General features: G+C 42.5%; 5 protein-coding genes across 6 annotated transcripts; 2 read left to right on the top strand and 3 right to left on the bottom strand.

The window, feature by feature from the left end:
• Positions 1-3233: 3233 nt before the first annotated feature.
• Positions 3234-4627, top strand: GL218_04715 (Salicylate hydroxylase; the record flags this gene model as incomplete). The annotated part of the gene is made up of 2 exons (XM_033581336.1): positions 3234-3287; positions 3410-4627. 2 exons carry the CDS (start codon positions 3234-3236, stop codon positions 4625-4627), a joined length of 1272 nt encoding a protein of 423 aa, XP_033435385.1.
• Positions 4628-8658: 4031 nt separating this feature from the next.
• Positions 8659-9864, top strand: GL218_04714 (Cholesterol side-chain cleavage enzyme, mitochondrial; the record flags this gene model as incomplete). The annotated part of the gene is made up of 1 exon (XM_033581335.1): positions 8659-9864. The coding sequence occupies one exon, from the start codon at positions 8659-8661 to the stop codon at positions 9862-9864; it is 1206 nt and encodes a 401-aa protein (XP_033435384.1).
• Positions 9865-10031: 167 nt separating this feature from the next.
• GL218_04713 (Flavohemoprotein) lies at positions 10032-11963 on the bottom strand (the record flags this gene model as incomplete). Its single annotated transcript, XM_033581334.1, has 1 exon — positions 10032-11963. One exon carries the CDS (start codon positions 11961-11963, stop codon positions 10032-10034), a length of 1932 nt encoding a protein of 643 aa, XP_033435383.1.
• A 622-nt stretch (positions 11964-12585) lies between these two features.
• On the bottom strand, positions 12586-14743 carry GL218_04712 (putative HC-toxin efflux carrier TOXA; the record flags this gene model as incomplete). The annotated part of the gene is made up of 7 exons (XM_033581333.1): positions 12586-12962; positions 13088-13345; positions 13395-13510; positions 13566-13916; positions 13966-14381; positions 14445-14459; positions 14522-14743. 7 exons carry the CDS (start codon positions 14741-14743, stop codon positions 12586-12588), a joined length of 1755 nt encoding a protein of 584 aa, XP_033435382.1.
• Positions 14744-15690: 947 nt separating this feature from the next.
• Positions 15691-17499, bottom strand: GL218_04711 (Bifunctional solanapyrone synthase; the record flags this gene model as incomplete). Of its 2 annotated transcripts, XM_033581332.1 has the most annotated exons (5): positions 16298-16328; positions 16397-16496; positions 16558-16648; positions 16709-17108; positions 17168-17499. In XM_033581332.1, 5 exons carry the CDS (start codon positions 17497-17499, stop codon positions 16298-16300), a joined length of 954 nt encoding a protein of 317 aa, XP_033435381.1. The 2 variants fall into 2 exon arrangements, with proteins under 2 accessions (XP_033435380.1, XP_033435381.1); XM_033581331.1 differs by having other exon boundaries at positions 15691-16496.
• Positions 17500-19055: the final 1556 nt, after the last annotated feature.

Here is a 19055-nt window from a genome sequence, read left to right as displayed (position 1 = left end):
ATTAAAATATTTAAACTTATTAAAATATTTAAAAAATTAATTAAAAATTTACGAATTGCGTTAGGTTAAGTTGTATTTATTTTGTTTACAATTGCGTAAATATTAATATAAAATTTTATATAATTGTAGTTTAAATATTTACAACTTAAATTACTAAAAATAATTGCGGTAATAACGTTATTATTATTAAATTTAGTTTAATTATAATATTTTCCGCTATAATTTTCAATAAGTATATATATATTAAGTTAGCTATAAATTTAAATTTAAAAAAATAAATTTTTAATAATTTAAACGCTTTTTTTTCGGGGTATGCCGAGAATAATTTTGCATTAATAATATTTGTTAATATTTAATAATTATTAGCTATTTTTCCTATATAAACGCTATAAAATATAATATATTCTTTAACTTTAACGCAAAATAAACGTTTAATTTTATTAAAATAGGTTTTGGTTTAATTATTAAAATCAATTTTAAAAATACGTTACAAAATTTTGTTAATTATATTTTTATTATAGCCTTATATATTTTTGGCTATATATATTTCGATTCGAATTACCGAAACTCTTATTACGTTGCCGGCTATAAATTTTATACCAAACTCTTTATTGTTAACATACTTTTACTAAAAGTTTTATACCTATTTAACTATATTAAATATATAATATTATAATTAAAGTTAATAATAATATTAATTATTATAATAAAAAAAATAAATAAAAAAAAAATAATAAAAAAAATAATATTATTAGAATATATATTATAAAAAAAAAGGTTTATTTAACTTTATTTTTGCAAATTATTTTTATAAAAAGTTAAAAAAAAACAGCGTTATTATATATTTTTACAGTTTTTAAATATTATTATTTCTTTAAATATTAAATTTTTAAATAATATTAATAAATAAAATTTTTTAAATAAAATTAAAAATTTTTAAATAAAATATAAAATTTATTAATAAAATAAAATTATAACATAATTTATAATATTATTACCTTTTTTTAATATTTTATATATCGTAAATAAAAACGTATAATAAATACGTAAATTAATTAACATAAATTTCTTTAAAACTATTTACTTAATAAAATAAAATTTTAATATTACCTATCCATACGTAATAAATATAAACTTAAAATTCAAAATTTAACATATAAACTATTTCTTTTATTTAAAAATCTTAAATTAACACAAAATTTCCTAAAATTATATATTAAATTATAAAATCTTAAACTTAAAGTTATATATAAAAATATAAAATCTTAAGATTATTTACCTTTTTTTATCAGAATTTAACACATAAACTATTTTCTTCTTTTTAAATATTTAATTAATTTATAATTAATTTATTATTAATTACTAATTAATATTAATTAAATAAAAATATTATATATAACATAAAAAAATATTATATATATAATAAATAAAAATTATTATTAATAATATTTAATATATATTCTAATTTAAGATTAAAATACGTAAGAATATATACAAGATAAATAAGTTTGTCCCACCCAAGTCACATAATTAACATTCCCACATATATATTAATAATTATATATACTTTATTAATAATTATAAAATATATTATAAAATAAGTAAAAGTATATTTAATATAAATTATATTATTTATTAATTGTTAGTTATTATTTATTTATATTAGCAATATATATAAATATTTTAAAAAATAAATTAATAATAATATAAGATTGTTTATAAACGTAAACGTTATTTAATAAGCTTAAAAAAAAGGCTTAACAATTAAATATTTTATATTATTACGGTTAAAAAAGAACGGAAAAGTTAAAAAAACTAACAGAAATATTAAAAAAATTATGTTACTTAAAAAGATATAACAGTTTTTATTTAATATTTGATATATAACCTTTATAAAACCAATAATTAATTAAATATAATAAATATATACGGGAGGTAATAAAAAAAAAAAAGGTTTTATTTGTAAAATAATTAACTATATAACATAAAATACCTTTAACCCGTAATAATTTTAACAATAATAAGTTGGTAAAAGATTAAATATAAACATATTTATAAAAGAAAAAAAGTTTAATTAAAATGTACGTATTTAAAAATTAGATATTATATATAAAATAACAGATAGTTAAATATAAACCTTATTATAATAACCTTTAAACTATTAATAATTATTATGTTAATAATACATATAAGATTTAAAATTTTAAAAACATAATATTATAAAATAAATATAATAATATTAATTTATTTTTTACTTATATTTAAAACAAATATTTAATTTACAATATATAATACGTTAACAAAAAATTGTTAAAATAAAATAAGTAATATTTATAAAAAAAATTAAACTAAAATATATTTTAAAAAAAAATATTATAATAATTAAAAATAATTATATAAAAAAAAAAAATAATATAAATTTATTATTATAAAACGTATAAACCATACCTAGCAAAGTAATTTAACCCATTAAATAATATAAATATAAATATAATTTTTAAAATTTTATATAATTATTTTAAATATTAATAAATATTACAAAACTTATTTAAATATTATTATTCTTTATAATAATAGTGTTACAAATCTTTATGTCGATATACAAAGACGCACAGCAACACAAACGTATTTTATAAAGGTAACTTCAAAGGCTACATTATAGGTACCTAGGTAGGTAGGTACCTATGTATGCAAGACGGTTATGTTCGGTGTATCTTAGTAGGTAGAACCTCGTCTTAAAAATCGATGTTGTGTTACTCGCCCCCAACATCCCCCGGTTCTATTGCATTACGCTAGTAACAAATCGACTTCGACAGCCAATCGTTAGAGGTCTAAGTCGGCTTCCTACATAGTTAGCTTGAATCTCTTAAGCAATCAAACTGTTCACCCCCTCTCTAACTAAATCCCAATCCCGCCCCCTCTTAGTCTCCCGCTTTTCCTATAGGTAAGCAAGATCGGCGAGGTTAGCGAATAGAAGAGCTCGGCGAGGTTGAAAGATAACCGTTCGGCGCGGTAATCCATAAGGCGGAGTAACAATAAGGATAATAAGGATATATCCTACTCTCTTCTTCATTTCTTCTCTTTTTAATCGATCCATCTCACCATCTCACTGTTCATTTGTTGAGTATATACCACTGAATCCTCTAAAATCCACCAAGTTTATTTCCGCACTTTTCGTCATCTGTAGCTAGGATTTGTGTCTTTCCCTTCCCTACCCACGTCGTCCTTTTATCATGGTTCTCACTGCCCCCCCTGCCGAAGTGGCCATTATTGGCGGAGGTCTTGCCGTAAGTAGTCTGGTGTCTGCCCCTGGGTCTTTCGAGTCGATTAGCGTCGATCCACGCCGTCTTGGAACGCCATCTTCTGACCCTTTGTGATTGTGGCTTTTGCTAATGCCCCCTACTCGTAGGGCCTGACCCTCGCTCTGGCGTTGCACGATCTGAATATCCCCTCTACGGTCTATGAGGCCCGCTCTGCGGACTTCGACCAAGGGGGTGGTATCATGCTATCGCCCAACGCCCTGCGGGTCCTTGATAGCGTGGGCGTTTACAAACGTGTTCGGGATAACTCGCTACAATTCGACATCCTCACCTTCAAGGATGGTCAGGACCAGACTACTGATGTGTACTACTTCGGCTCTGAGGAGCTATACGGCTATCATGCTATCCGCATCATGCGTAAAGAACTTCTAGATGAGATGAGGGCCATGGTGCGGGAGCGTAACATTCCGATCCACTTCGATAGTAAATTGACTGCCATCACATCCGATGGCCCAGACAAGGTCGAGTTTACATTTGCGGACGGACGCGTTGCATCTGCTCCTCTCGTAATCGGAGCTGACGGAATCCATTCTACTGTGCGTGGGACTTTCCTACCCGAGGTGAAGCCTATATACGCCGGTTTCATGGGCATCAACAGCGTTGTACAAAGATCTCAGCTTCGTATCCCCGAAGGCTACAGCCTACCCGCGACTGTCTTGGCCAAGACGGGCGCCTTTCTGCTAGTACCCCAAAAGCCGGACGGGTCCGAGCTTTTCATTGGCTCGCAGAGACGATTTCCCGCGCTGGATGCGGCAGGTTGGGAAGCGCTGAGGAAGGATAAGCAAAAGTTGTATGACATGCTTCAAGAGAATAAGTCTGACTGGCCGGATATCGTGCAGTCAGCTCTGGAGGCGACGCCAGTAGACCGAATGGGATTTTGGGCCTTCCATGGTATACCGCCTCTAGCATCGTGGCTATCTGAGTCCAAGAGAATTATCCTAGTTGGAGACGCAGCGCACGCAATCCCACCAACTGCCGGTCAGGGTGCTAACCAGGCCTTCGAGGACGTGAGAGCACTGGCCACTCTGCTCTCCAAGCTCTCACCCGAGGTGCCGCTAGACAAGGCTGCTGCGCAATGGCAAACCTATCGCCAAGCGCGAGTTAAGAAAGTCCTCGACCTAACTAACCAGATGAACGCGAAACGTCTTCCGGAATCAGAGCGAGCTAAGATGCCCCCTGGTGCTATCTGGAGTGACCAGTCGCTCACACGTGGTGAGGGTGGAGAGTTACGTTGGCTGTACGATCCAGATTTGGCACAGGAGGCTGAGAAGTGGGTGGAAGAGCTCAAACAGGCTGCTAATCCTTGAAGACAAAAAAAAGGGACTTATCCAGATTTAGAGTCCAGAGATGACTACCTACCTATGTATCTAATATTATTATCCACTTACCTACCTAGGTAAGTAGACATGTACCTGATTAGCCTTGCAAGTGCTGTACTTTCGTAGTTAGACCCATGGGAAAAAAAGTCGTTTCCACCTTGTGGTCCGTAAATGGTATATTGCGGAAATAGAATGCTGCCCTTTGTTAGTGCGCTACGATTTCGATCGTAACTTAAAGGTTGGGAATTGTATAATATCTTAGCAATAGTGTAAATAAGGTACCAACAATATTATTATTATTATTATTATTTGTAAATGATATATGTAATACTCTGCGATACGTTTAGGAGGTTGGTAGGTTTGACATTATACGAACCATCCAACTGCTTAGGTCTTAATGTAGTGTTACCGAAGCTATTGTGGAGTGGCTATCGAAGGATTTTAAATATAGCATTTCCCAGAGGCTAATTTACTAGGTTAGTGTACAGCCAAACTCGTCTCGTAGCGAGGTAACAAAGTAGCAAGGGTATGCTGATTCAAAAACGTCCTCATCGTTACTCGTTACTCATCACATCGCGCGCATCTCTTACCAGCGAGCTGATCCAACATACCACATTATTCCCTGCTACGCCCCAGTCTGTCTTATTAAATACTACATATGCACAATACTCCGGAACGCCAAGCCAACGTTGTCGTACATTAGCTAACACACAATACTGCATGGTAAACGTGAAGGAATTTGGACGATACCTTGTAGGCCCCGCAGATGAGCGAGAGAGCCTAGGCTTTCATTTTGGCATCACTAGTGTACCTAATTATGTCCCTGTTAACAAGATAATAAATCTTAAATCTATGATTGTATGGTTCCTAGATTTCTAAAAGAATATGCATGGAGAGGAATATCTACACGATATCCAGCTTGACAATACGCCTGAGAGTCTCGTCGAAGTCAAATCGCTTGACTCAATAGCAAGAAAGACGATCAGCATCTTCTTCATATCTCACTACAACGTGGTTCACGATGGCGACACTGATTGGTGGTCGTATGGTCAATGCGTCTAGTGCGTCGCCAAGCACTGATCGTAAAAAGCGTCTAGCTTGCGATAATTGCCATCTATCAAAGGTGAGTAAGTAGAGGACGATGATAAATTACTTAAGAAATATGAATTAAATATCAGTAGCTAACAACTTGCTATAGGTTCGCTGCACCGGCGAGCTCTCCGGTTGCCAACGCTGTGAGCGTGGTAATAAAACATGCCATTACAGCCAGTCAAACATGGGCCGCACACCAGTAGATAGAGCGAACAGAAGACGCAAGTCAAGTGTTCCCAAGACTATAGGTTCATACATCACCAGCCCTACTGGCAATCAGCAGCAGCAGCAAACACACGACTGGAATTCGTCTAACAGTCTCTCTAACGGGGTTGGCGATACTGAGCAGCAAATTGAGCAGAACGGGTTACAGTTCCCTGGCTCGTCAGTAGAGAGAAATTATAGCCTCCATCACCACAATCGACCAACAAGTGATTCCATGAGTATCTCAGACGAAGCCACCAGTCAGCAGCAGCGAAAACATTCAGCAACATCTATGCTACTTGATAATATCGGCGATGAGCTCCAAAGCCCCGGGTTTGATCCGCTCATTTCGAATTTCGAAGATATAGACTTTTCAGATATCGATGATAATCATTTTGAAGTTATCAGAACTCCTTTAGATTTAACGTTTCCTCAGCTCATTAGCCCTCAATCTCCTCGAGCTTCACCATCTCGACAACAACAACAACAGCAGCAGCTCCATCCAACACAACTCTTTGGAACTTCATCCTCAACAACAACGACATCAAGCTACCAGGGCCCTGGCTCCGGCCAAACCCCTGGTACACCGCATTCTTCTGGGGGTGATGTCAACTATTGGACGACGCAACTTGAAGAGCTCTCTCGAAGACCACACAAATCACCTATGCCACTCGACGAAGTGCTTCATCAGAGCTCGCAGCTTCTTCCGCGCATAAACGAGGCTCTCCGCGTACTACCTCTATCAGACCCATTGTCGTCTACGCATATAATTCTCATATTAGTCTGCCTCACGCAGGTGATTACCTTCTTCGAGCAGTGTATGCCGTCCGTGATCTGCGGCCTCGTAACCACCGGATCATCCAGAGACCTCTCACTGCACCTTGGCGCCTACCAAGTTGACCGTGAGGTTCAGCAAGCCTTACAGATGCATATTGTAGGAAAGGAATTATCAACAGTCCTTCAAGTATCCAAACTGATTAAACAGACACTGCTACAACCAGATTGGAATAATGTTTCCAAGCGGACGCACGATCTTCTACTAGAAGACTTGCAGGTCAGGACGAAGACGTTGATGTATCAGATAAAGCAGAAATGGAGTTCGGCGCGGCGTCTCGCGCTATGAGAGCGACTGTCATGCATGTAAATTAAAACTTATTTGTATAGCTAGCACAGACATCGGAGATGTAAATTAGGTAACGAGTTACGATAAAGTACCGTAAATCGGCACGTAAGGTTATGCTTATTTTTTACTCTTGTCAACTATTCCGTGGAAATAGTCTGCTATAAATAATGACTACCAGAATTGTGTCCCGCATATACATGCTAGTGTCTCGGGTTCTCGCATTTTGACAAACGCTTAGCTTGCCGATCGTTGCTTTATCCATGGGGACAGAACCCTACATATCTACAGGTAAGACTGGAAGACGTTCAATTCGGTAGAGTCGTCAACTAGCGCGTTCCGTATATAAAGCATCTTCATCCCCTAATTCGCTACTAATACCGACCTGTCGAATTTCTTAACATCCGATTTGTGCAGCTTAGTTGGTATTATTTACGGGTAAGGCTAACTACGGGCCATCTTAGTCTGTGCGTGAATCTCCATAGTGTGTTTCGGCATGGTGCATCTTTATTTAGTTCCCGAGATTTCGGCTCCCGGATCGGCGGCCGATTGATGCTCGGCCCGGACTCCGTATACCGTAACATTCCATTCACACAGTGTGAAGAATGTGTAATGATGTCGTGTAATAAATGATAATTTATATGTCTATTCCCTTTTAAAGATACCATCGCCGTTAACTATCACTAGATATCGCATATATATATAAAATGACGAGATGTGAGAGCTAACGTCAATATGGGGAGCTTTGCTAAAATATATCCACACGCAGTACGGTGGTTAGTATCATGGGTTAAGGCTCGGAGGAGTCAGCCCCTGGAGTTCCTGACACTAACTAAGGCGCAGGATCTGTCGTACCATACTGGTAGAGGACTTCAGCTGTGGGTAACCTGTAGACTTGACTTGACTTGTAGTTTATTTTATCATAGCCCAAGGGGCCGCTTTGTTGATTTCCAGCCGGTACTTGTAACCCATTACTCCAGAGACTTGTAACTTCTATCATAGTAATTATCTGCGGAGTGTTCCGTACAAATTGGTAGGATGTCCTCTTTACCGGCTTACGTTCCTGCCAAAATTCCCTTTCCTATTGCAATTCTCGCTGCAGTCGTCGGTTTCATCTTCGTACTACGAAGTCAACCAATACAGGCATGTCTCAAGTCCTTGCTTTCCAGTGTGATTAATGTGAGTAATTTTAAGCCTAATCATCTATGAATTTAACTAAGAGACAAGCTTTAGACAATATTATCAAACCGTTATCAAATTAAACATGTGAAGAATGGTTCTGATTTGCCATCACTTCCGTATGTCTTTCCTAATGGGCAAGGAAACATCGAGAAATTTCTGAATGGACGCGCGAACAGCGCTAGGTGGGAGAGCGAGTATGGGAGTCTCTATCGTCTATGGTCAGGAATGAAGGGGGAAGTGTGAGTATCCTCATTCGTCCTTCTAGTCTCATCTCCATTATTCATTGGCGTTATCAAGATTAATACCAAGTGTATTGCTAACTTATCTCATAAGCGTCTTAACCAAGCCTTCTCATGTAGAGCTTGTATTTCGTGATTCTCACACACACATCAAGGCCCACGCAAATGACAGCGGCTATCTCATGGAACGTCTTTTAGGGTCTTGCCTTGGTCTTATTAGTGGCTCGTCTTGGAACGCTGTTAAGACCGGCGTCGAGGCGCCGTTCTTGCACCGCTCAACGAGCGCATATGTTGCTGATGTACAGGATTTCACTAAGTCGTACATGCGTAATCTGAGCGCGGAGAATAAGACGCTTAAAGAACAAGGAAAGCTGCATCCCGTGCGTGATCTGAAATTACTCCCATTTCTCTTCGTCGCGAGGGTTGTGTATGGGCCGCTGGATGCGATGCTAGAACGAGAACTTAGGGATTTGATTCCAGATAGAGAAGATTTATTCAAGAACGTGATTAGTGGAGGAATCACAAGATTCCCTATATCGCGATTCCTCCCTCTTCCGGCCATACGCGCACTCCGCCATTTCAAAGAGCGCTGGGCCGATTGGAATGATCGAGCATACGCGTACGCGCTCAACGCCAAGGGACCTGACGCAGCCCCTATTATCAGGATGTATGAAGCCGTCAAGAAAGGTACCATGTCACGCGAGGAACTCCTACAAACTCTCGATGAAATGATGTTCGCGAACATTGATGTGACTATGGGCGGTATGTCATGGACCCTCGTGTTTCTAGCGACCCATCCGGCCGTGCAGAAAGCGCTGCGCAGCGAGATCCTCTCACACTCCTCAGACCCAGCGACACGAAATGCCTATCTCCTTTCGTCGTGGACGACAACCCCCACTCTTCTAGGCGCATCTATCCTTGAGTCCGCACGCCTGCGCCCGCTCGCCGCGTTCTCCACACCACAGGCATGTCCGACACCACGCGTCCTCGACGGCTACGAAGTCCCCGCATGTACTAACTTCGTCGTCGACTCGTACGCGCTCAATATCCGAGACCCGTTTTGGGGCGAGGACCGGGAGCGGTTCCGGCCACAGCGGTGGCTTGAGCGGCAGAAGGGCGGACGCGACTTGCGGTATCGGTATTGGAGGTTTGGGTTTGGTCCACGAACTTGTCTAGGGAAGTATGTTGCCGAGTTGGTTCTGAGGAGTGTGGTTGTTGAGATCTTGGAGACTTGGAATATTTCGTTGGATGTTAAGGTAAAGGGGAAAGAAAAGAAGAAAAAATTCGGTGGTGAGGGAGAAGAGGAGAATATGGATTGGCCGTGGGATGATGAGATGTGGATCCATCATCCGGATCTTTTGTTAAGGTGTGAGTCTTTGACGAAGTAGTCTATGAAGAAGATGTAGTTGAACGAAAGGGAAATTTTGAAACGATCGGGTTTGGTATAAGCTGATGGCCACCTAATTCATCTGTGTAATTCTGACCATTTGAAAAGCGTCCAGTGTATCACGTCATATTCTAAGACTTTCGCGATGATAGAATATGATATGGTATTTCAAAATTCTAACTCTAGTATCTTACTTGCTGGAAAGGAGCAACACGACCTAATCATAGTCCCGGCCTTTCCACTTGCTTCTTTTGCCTCTTTTCCAGCGTTCTTCGAAACTCGAGCTTCCCCCTTTAAGATTCTTACCTCGCAAGTCCCGCAATCGCCCTCGCGACACGCTGATTCCGGTTGTTCCCCTTCACCATCTCGCTCGAGAAGCTCAAGAAGTGAGAGTGCTTCAGCTTTCTTCCATTTGGCTTCTTTCGTTCGAAACCGGACGACTGACTCCTCTGGTAGGTCTGTCCCGTCCGCCGCCGAAACTGATAAATCGTCAAGTTTGAAATCTGAATTTGACGAGAAGGTTTCGTAACGTATAGCTGGAGGTGGCACTTTGCAGCGTCCAAGATAGTCTCGTGTGGTATCTACAAAGTCTGGCGGACCACATATATATGCGTTGGAGACGTTTCCTGGTAGTTCGATGGGAGTAATTCCTAGTGGATCGATAAAATACGATGGGCTTAACAACGTGGTAAAGAATTCGAACGTAGGCCGCCCTGTATAATCGAAGTCTTTGCCTTGGACGTCTATGCCGGCGATAGGAGAGGTATAAAATGTGATCATGCGGAATAAATTAAATGATGAGAGTTCTGATCTAAAATGTGAGGTATTTTGCTCGCCGTTCCGGGCGACATGGATAAGGATCGCTGGTGTCTTTTTCAAAGCCGGGTGAGAAAAATGAGCTTGGAGCATGCTGAGGATCGGAGTCATGCCTATTCCAGCGCTGATGTATATCTTACGAGGTGGGAAGTCCCGGCTTAAATCAGGGACAAACGATCCAGACGGTGAGCGTGCTAATACTGTGTCCCCGGCGAGGATATTGGAGTGAAGATAACGAGAGGCAGCCGGTCCTTTCTTAACCGTGATGCGATAAGATGGTGGGACTGAGGTAGAGGAGGAGGGTGACCAAGAAGAAATGGACCAGCGGCGAATGTCACCGGAGGGTAGTTTTATAGTTAGGAATTGACCTGGGAGGTAGGATGCCAAGGGCTTATCATCAACGGCATTCAGATAGAAAGACTTGATAGTCGTAGACTCGTCAACCACATTGACGACTTTTAGCGACCGCCAACCAGCCCATCTATTCTTCCCTGCCGCTTCGTTATCCTCGATCATCCCTAGCTTACGAGCGATGACATGTCTGTTCATCTTTTGCAAGTTGGGCACACGTAGGATACGCTCTGCCAACGTGCGAGTAGTAGGATCTCCGAGCGGTGAGAACACACACTGGGCAATGCTGCCGGCCGGAACCGTGTATTCTTGATCAGTCGGGATGATTTTTGCCGTGGTACCAGGCGCGATGAAACCTCCGCGCACGACTTTCAGATAGACACCGCAGAAGCCGGACTTAGCGACCTCAGCTAGCCAACTACCCGGCTGTCCGCATCGCCACGCGAGCCGTGAACACGGACTCCGCCCCCCTACAACCTCGAGAATAACCCCTTTATTTTCAACTCCCTGATGATCGTCGTTCACGTCATCATCAGGCGACGAAAATACCCATCGATCTCCCAAATTGATGCTCCATTCATCGATCCCATCTGGCGCTTTCAAGGTTAAGTTCTCTCCCCAAAAAGCCCAATTCCACTCAGACCGCTCGATATTTAGACGTGATGTCCAGTAATCATAATGATGTGTGAAGAATGCGTATACCTGCGCATCGTGAACAGCAGACTTATGTCCCTCGATACCTTCATCGGGAGTAAGTACTAAAGGTGTCGTTGACGGAGATCGAACGATAGCTGTGAGCGTTGGCTGCGAGTGAATATCATGGGTAGCCGGTCGTGAACGCGAAACTGCCACCACGGTGAAATCCGAAGCGGGGGAAGAGGATTTGGAGTCATGAACAGGAGAGGCAAAGCGGGGTTCGATTTTTGCAGGCATGTCGTATAGCAAATAGTGTATGGTGTTGCTATAGTATTACTCCAAGAAGGGGGGTGTCGAATAAAAACAAGAACGAGGAAATATAATATTATAAGTACTGGCAGATAGCTTTTGGGGGGTAATGCTACCTTGTTTGGAAGGCGATTGGCCACGTTTCAATAGCGAATACTTAATTCTTGAACCAGATATAGAGTCCGGGGAGCTTATATATAATCTAGGGTTGATGCCGGACGACCATCACATTCCTTTAGCTAAAATCGGCCCCGATCCGCCAGGAATTCGGCCTCGGTTCGTGGATGAACGAACGTATAGAAACTTCGGAATATGTCCGAAAAGACCCACCATCTCATAGCTAAGATCCCGAAACCCACGCTTGAAGTCAAGCTACACGGCCTCCGATCATAATACTTACCGGCAACTTTACATCCCAATGACCGCCATAAGTAGGCCCAGGATGTAACTGATCCCGTACGCCCTCTAGGTTGTCCATGGATTTCAAGAAGACACATCTATGCATCACTAAGAGATATGAACCTGATTTTTGTAATTAAATCGAATTGTCCCGTTTCCAATTTCAAAACCTGCGAGTCTTTCAATGCGTATTTACATATCTCTAAACACTTTACGCTTTCTCGCCATTACCTAGCGCTCCATTCCCCTCCACCTTTACTTCAGTCCCCTGGCTCTCTTCGACGTCCTTCGTCGGCTCTCCCTGAGGCTTTTCAATTCTCTTGAATCCTAGTGTCAACCCGGTCAGTAAAGCAGCACCCGCAAATGCAATAGCCATAGCCCACGCGGCGTGCAATCCATCCAAATAGCTTTCGCGAATCCCCAGCAACTGTTCACCAGGAAATACTCGTTGGAGATCAGTAGCTCCAGTGGCGATGATGGTTGCGCGGTCGGCGTCTGGGACACGGATAGAAGCAGCGGAGAGCAAGCGGTTTATGAAGAGGGATTGGGCCGCAGCTACAGACATGGCACCTGATAGTAGCTGGAAGACTGTTGGCAGAAGTAAGATGGTTAGCGCTCTTTCTTTATGTGACCAGTGACATGGATATGAACCAGGTTGCTGGTACACCTCATGCTCGTAGAGAAACTGGGACTAAGATGAGAGCTTGACTTACAAAGAAGGGTGGACATTGACGTAGCCAAGTCTTCAGGTTTAGAAAAAGCCTGAACGACCGTAAGAGGAATCTGCTGACACGCGCCATTTCCGATACCGACTACAAACTGATACCCTAGGTATGCTCCCGCATACGAGTCTACTTCGAGAGTGTAAAGTAGTCCAGCACCAATCGCGGTTAAGCTAGCACCAATAAGGAGGTAAAGTTGATAGAAAGGGAATTTTGTAAAGAGAATACCGCTGACAATAACAGTCACGGCTATCATGCGATGTTAGTGAGTGTCAAAAGAGGGCCCAGAAGAGCTTACAGGCAGAAACAATGAGTGGCAGGACTTGAATACCACTCAAAGTCGGACTAGATCCCTTTACAGATTGGAAGTAAAGCGGAAGATTGTAAATCATCATGAAGTTGGCGCAACTCAGTCTAATTTACACCTGTTAGCTAAAGTTAAAGGAGTGCGCATCTTCATGACACTTACAAGAACATGAAAGCTGCGCCACCGCATACGTGACGCTGCGCGAGGATTCGGGGGATAATTGATGCTCGCTCTTTTAGAAACCATTGCACTAGACCAAATGCAATAGCAAGAAGAATCCAGCCGATGAGCGTCCCAATCACATCTGCGCTATTCCATGCCTTTGATACACCACCCCATTCAAGAGCAAGGAAGTAGCATATGATAGATGTAACCGCAAGAATAGTTCCTAACGGATCCAACCCTAGGAGCTTCTCCCTAATAGTCGCTGGCTGGGGCGGTATACTTGGCTTCGGGAATAGAGCGAAGAAGATGATGGATGCAGCGCCACCAATAGGTAAGTTAATGTAGAAACTATATAGTAGTAAGTATCACAATTGCAAGTAGGCAAAGATGGACGTACCACCACCGCCACGTAACTTCTCCGGTGAAAGCGCCCCCAACTAATGGACCAGCTACACTCGCAATGCTAAAAGCAGCCCCTATACCACCGATGAAAGCTGGAGCTTTTGCGGCAGGGACAAGATGAGCAATGATAACATAGGTACCGATAGTAATACCCGCGCCTCCGCAGCCGGTGATCACACGGCCCGCGATGAGCATTTGGCTGTTCCTCGAAACACCACAAATCAGACTTCCGAATTCGAATATGAAAACGGAGACGGCGTAGGCGATTTTTAGCGGGAAGTATTTGTAAATTGTCCCCCATGGCGCCTGGAAGGCTGCTAACGTCAGGAAGAATGCCGAACCATACCATCCAACTTGATCTAGACTCTGGAATTCTTCCGTGATCTTGGGGATGGCAGTTGCTACTATGGTCTAAAAGTAATTGTTAGAATAAGACTTCGCAGATAGGAACATTAAGTGAGGTTAATCGTATACCATGTCGAGCGGTACCTATAGAACAGACGTGGTTAGCATTCTAGCCAAGCAATATCCAGCCAAGGCTATCTACCCACAAGAAACATAGTCAGCAGCGTCGCGACATAGACGATCCATAGCTTCCACCCCTCCTGATACACCACCTTCGGCGTATCACCAGCGTCGTCATTCGCAACAACAACAGCTTCTTTCAGATCTGCCTTTTCATTCAGCGACTCTGACAGCGACGCGGGTGGAAGAGACGTCCTGGCGCTAGTCGCGTCAGGGTCGGCACTAGCTCTATCCTGCGACGCAGTCATCGTGGGTAGCTCTGGACGGGGAGGAAAGAAGAAGAGGTAGAGAAGTCGAAATGACGAGAAGCAAAACAACAGGCGCCCAGAGAAATTATTCTTAGGCGGACGATATACTAGGACTAAGTATACATATCAAGTCAATCCGCATTAACACACGTGGGAGATCTACAAGATAGAATAGATAGCAGTGCATTGTAGCAGTCTACAGAGTAACGGTGCTTAACCGTACTAAGAAAAAAAGGTATTGGGCGTGCTGGAATACTACCTTGCGTGCGTGTCAAGGACCTATAATTGGACGCCATTAAGTAATTATAGCTCCTAACTACAGCTAACAGAGAGCTTTACATTATGGAGATGCTAGGGTTCCGTACGGCTCACACATTGTTTCGGCCCGCCGATAGATAGCGGCTGCCGATGCCCTGCCTCTTCGAGCTATTGAATAGGATGAAGGGTCCTACTCGGAGTGTTCACCAGAATAAGCGGCGGCATTCAAAAGTGTTCCTAGACTAGAGGCGGCACGGCACGCTATGAGATACCGAGGCTTGTCTAACTACTATTGTAAGTATGCCATACTTTTATTATTATTAGTTTTTTTTATTCATCTCGGTAAGGAGTTATTTCTCGGCAAGGTCTGTCGTACCGTCGGCCTCGGTGAGGTCGGCAAGGTTAGGTAGTTAATCGGCTATATCGGTGAGGTTCGGCGAGGTTGAACAATGCCAAGAAAGCGAATACTACCAACAGTTCGTGCCGCTTGCATGTGCATTAAAAGGTAGTACCTAAGGTACCCTAGCAACGATTGTTGTTTTCGAGGTAGGGATGTGCCATGAGATAGACATTATCACGACCAAAATTACAATGAAACGAAGTTCCAAGAGCTCAATGCCCCTAAGTAATTAAAATTAATAGGTATTTATGCAAGATTGATATGCACACAGTATTACCAGCCATTTTCTCTATGATCTAGAAACCAGGAATCCACCATTTTGTAGTTTTTGAAACGTGCCGTAGCGGTCATACTTCTGACTTACGCCTCGCAGGAAGTTCAAGTTCTGCGAACCGTAGCTCGCGAGCACATTCTGGTCGTGCGCTGCGATATTGGCGAAGATGAGCGGGTCGTATAGGTTCTTAGCTTGCGATCGGCTCTTGATGTAGGCCCCTATTTGTGTAACAACGTTGTGAACTTGCTTGTTGTCTGCCGGGTTGGTCCACGTTGAGATGGGATTCCAAAGGGTTAGAGCCCTCTTAGATGAACCTAGGACGTTTCCGCCATTACAGTCGGCAACTCGAGCAGCGGCCGCGCCCAAGGTCTGGATAACAAGGAGGAACGCGGCGGAGGTGCCGTTGTTAGCCGCATTTATGGTGAGGTATTGGCTGTAAAAATCGAGATACATGTCTGCGTCAAGGGTCGTAGTAACACCGACAGTGTCGCGGCTCGCCTCGGGCTGCGGAGGACTTTGGAGCTCAATGAATTCCAACGTGGTGCCGTTTGTAGGAGGGGTCCTCTCAGACGTCGGTACCAATTTGCTAAACGGCGCGAATACAGCAGGGTCGTTGGTAGGCTCACCGTAGACGAATGCCACAGTAAAGCCGGCTGGTGAGCATGTCATCTGGATACCAGCTTTGGAGTCTCCTTCCATATTCTTCTGTACCTCTGCCAACGCCTTAAAAACTGCTTGCGCGTCAGAAGCGGCGTAGATTGCGTTGCGGTACCAGAGGTTTCGCGGCATCTTAGTATACAGCTCGAACTTCGTGACAATGCCTTGAAGAATGGATTAGCTTTAATATTGTGATCTTATGCCAAATCGAATAAGTTATCTTACCGAAGTTATTACCACCCCCTTTCAAGGCACGAAATAGATCTGAATTCTCAGTTTTGCTCGCAGTAACAACTCTGAAGTCCGAAAGTACGACCTGATATGCTCGTTAGTATGTATAATTTTATATTCAGTCACTTAATGAGTTTACACGTACCTCCATGCTCTTAATGTTGTCCGCCGCAAGTCCCGTAAGCGAGTTGATAATTGGATGACCACCACCGAGGAGGAGTCCAGATACGCCCACGTACTTGTTGCGACCAGACACGACCGCAACGCCCTTCGAGTCAAGATACTCCTGAACAGGTCCAAAGCGAAGGCCGGCGCCTACAGTAGCATACGACTTATCCGCACTCAAGCTCAAGTTCGAGAAACGTTGTGTGTCGATCGTGACACCCTCCTGGCCAATACTCGCGAAGCCTGGGTTGGGGTTGTGACCACCGGACCTAACTGCGAATTTGGACTGGACCCTGCTGATCACTTGCAGCGCGATAGCTACTTGAACGGGATGCTCCGGGGTTATAAAACAAGCCGCGGGGAGGTCACAATTGCTTGACCTAAACACTACATTTAGCATAATGGATCGTCCAAATCCTCGGTACCGCACCCGACTGACCAATTTTTTTCTTTTAAAGTAACGTAGGCAGTTTGGTTCGTCATAGTATCGGTATAGGAATCCGGTAGGATATAGCGAAGCAATTGACATGCGATTTGCGCCTGGAAAGAGGACGTTCGAGCACTGATGGCATTATTTTGACTAGAAGCTTGATCTAATAGCACGCTTGAATTTTGAATCGCTGCGGTCAATTCTGAAATGATGGGATCCGACGAAGAGAATGATCCAAGGGTATCCAACAATTGCTCAGAGAAGGATTCCTCCCGGGCCTTTATAGCAGCACCAAATGAGCCTGTCGCTGCTGCGACGAAAAGCAATGAATGGACCTTCATATTGAGTACCACAAGAAAACAAGCAGCTTCCTTCTTACCAAACACCAAATCGATCACCGAAAGAATGAAGGCGATCGTTATGGTGCTGAGTAAAAAAAAAAAAGACGAGGAAGATAAACAAAGAAAAAAAGAAAAATTCAAGAGGCAATTTGGAGCATTTTGAGCCCTGTATTAACATAGCTGAATAACAACGCCGCATACGCACTTACAATAGCTTATCCCACATGGCTTTGGTGTCACCGTGATTTTAATCAAAGAACCCCACCGGAAACGAGGCAAGGGAAGAGAAAGTCGCTAGCTGAATGTTCTAACTCGCCTGAACATTCGCAAGGCTTTACCAGCGCTGACTTGCCTCGTCCAATAGGAGTCAACTAAATAAGCGGGACACGATCCTTCGTAGAATCACTTGCAGCATTCTAGATTGCTGTGGCCGAGCGGCGTGTGCTAGGTAGCTTCCTAATCCAGGACCTTGGGACTTGACGTCGCCCTTCTCGAATCTCGGATGCAACTGAAGCGTCGCATCCGGCCCGGGTCCGACGAGATCGTGCCATGCTACTGCTACCCCCGAGGCAAGATTTCGGGTGTTCGAAGCTCTTAGAGGATCGGGATAGCTTCTACTTCTGCTATTACTACTATAGCAATATTCGTCATTAGCCCCTTTTCTTCCTGATAACTAAGGATCTATGCATATGCATTAGGGCTTATTCTACGTCGACCACGTGGAACTGCTGATATACGAAGTTATCACAATCTTTGGTAACTCCGAACTTTTTCCATTTTATCAGAAACCAACTGCCATAACGTCGAAGCTGCGCTGCTATTCTTGCTCGGTCGTAACACGTATAGCCTGATAGAGTATTAAAGTCCGCGCCGTTTACAGCTTTAGAATCCTGACTATTTCTCTAATGCTCTTGAGGCCATATTGGATAGATCCGGATTTGACGCCATCGGGTGAAAGAAGGGGCAGCTCAAAGTCATACGACTTTACTTGGCGAATTCTTTCTATCTTCGTTAAGCGTTGTGCTCCTTCTATGGGCCGCTACGTGAAGTTATTCCTAGCTAATCTCCCTACAGACGGTGGGTTTCGATGGAATCCTCTAACCAACCATCATAGAACCTGTCTCTCGCTCTCACTTTCGACCGTTGTGAAAACTCTACGATCGTAGGTAGTTAAGGTATGTATATACTAAACATCCACGAAAATTCGGAAAGAGTGAGCTTACATACTATCACGCTCAGCACGCCCTTATGCCCTTTTATCCAGCGCATCTAAACTCATATCCAATCTACAAATCCCCCCAAACTCACGTATAGTGTGTTACGGCCTCTACTCTATCGCTAATACTCCTGCTATTCGGGATAACTGCGGGGCTCTTAACTAACCCCCCAAGGCTAGGGAGCTGTACTAACCTATTTATACAGTCTTCTAGTAGTGATTCAGATTCAATATACTGCTTTAAAGAATTTATACGATGCGGTTCCTAATATATGGCGATATAATATCACGAGTGCGCTTTAGTGGTTCCATCAGTGTCTAGTGAGACCTGACTCTAGTT

Source organism: Daldinia childiae (genome assembly GCF_008694065.1).
Source record: "Daldinia childiae strain JS-1345 chromosome Unknown Scaffold4, whole genome shotgun sequence".
In the NCBI taxonomy this organism is placed as follows: Eukaryota; Fungi; Ascomycota; class Sordariomycetes; order Xylariales; family Hypoxylaceae; genus Daldinia; species Daldinia childiae.
This window is presented reverse-complemented; position numbering and strand designations above follow the sequence as displayed.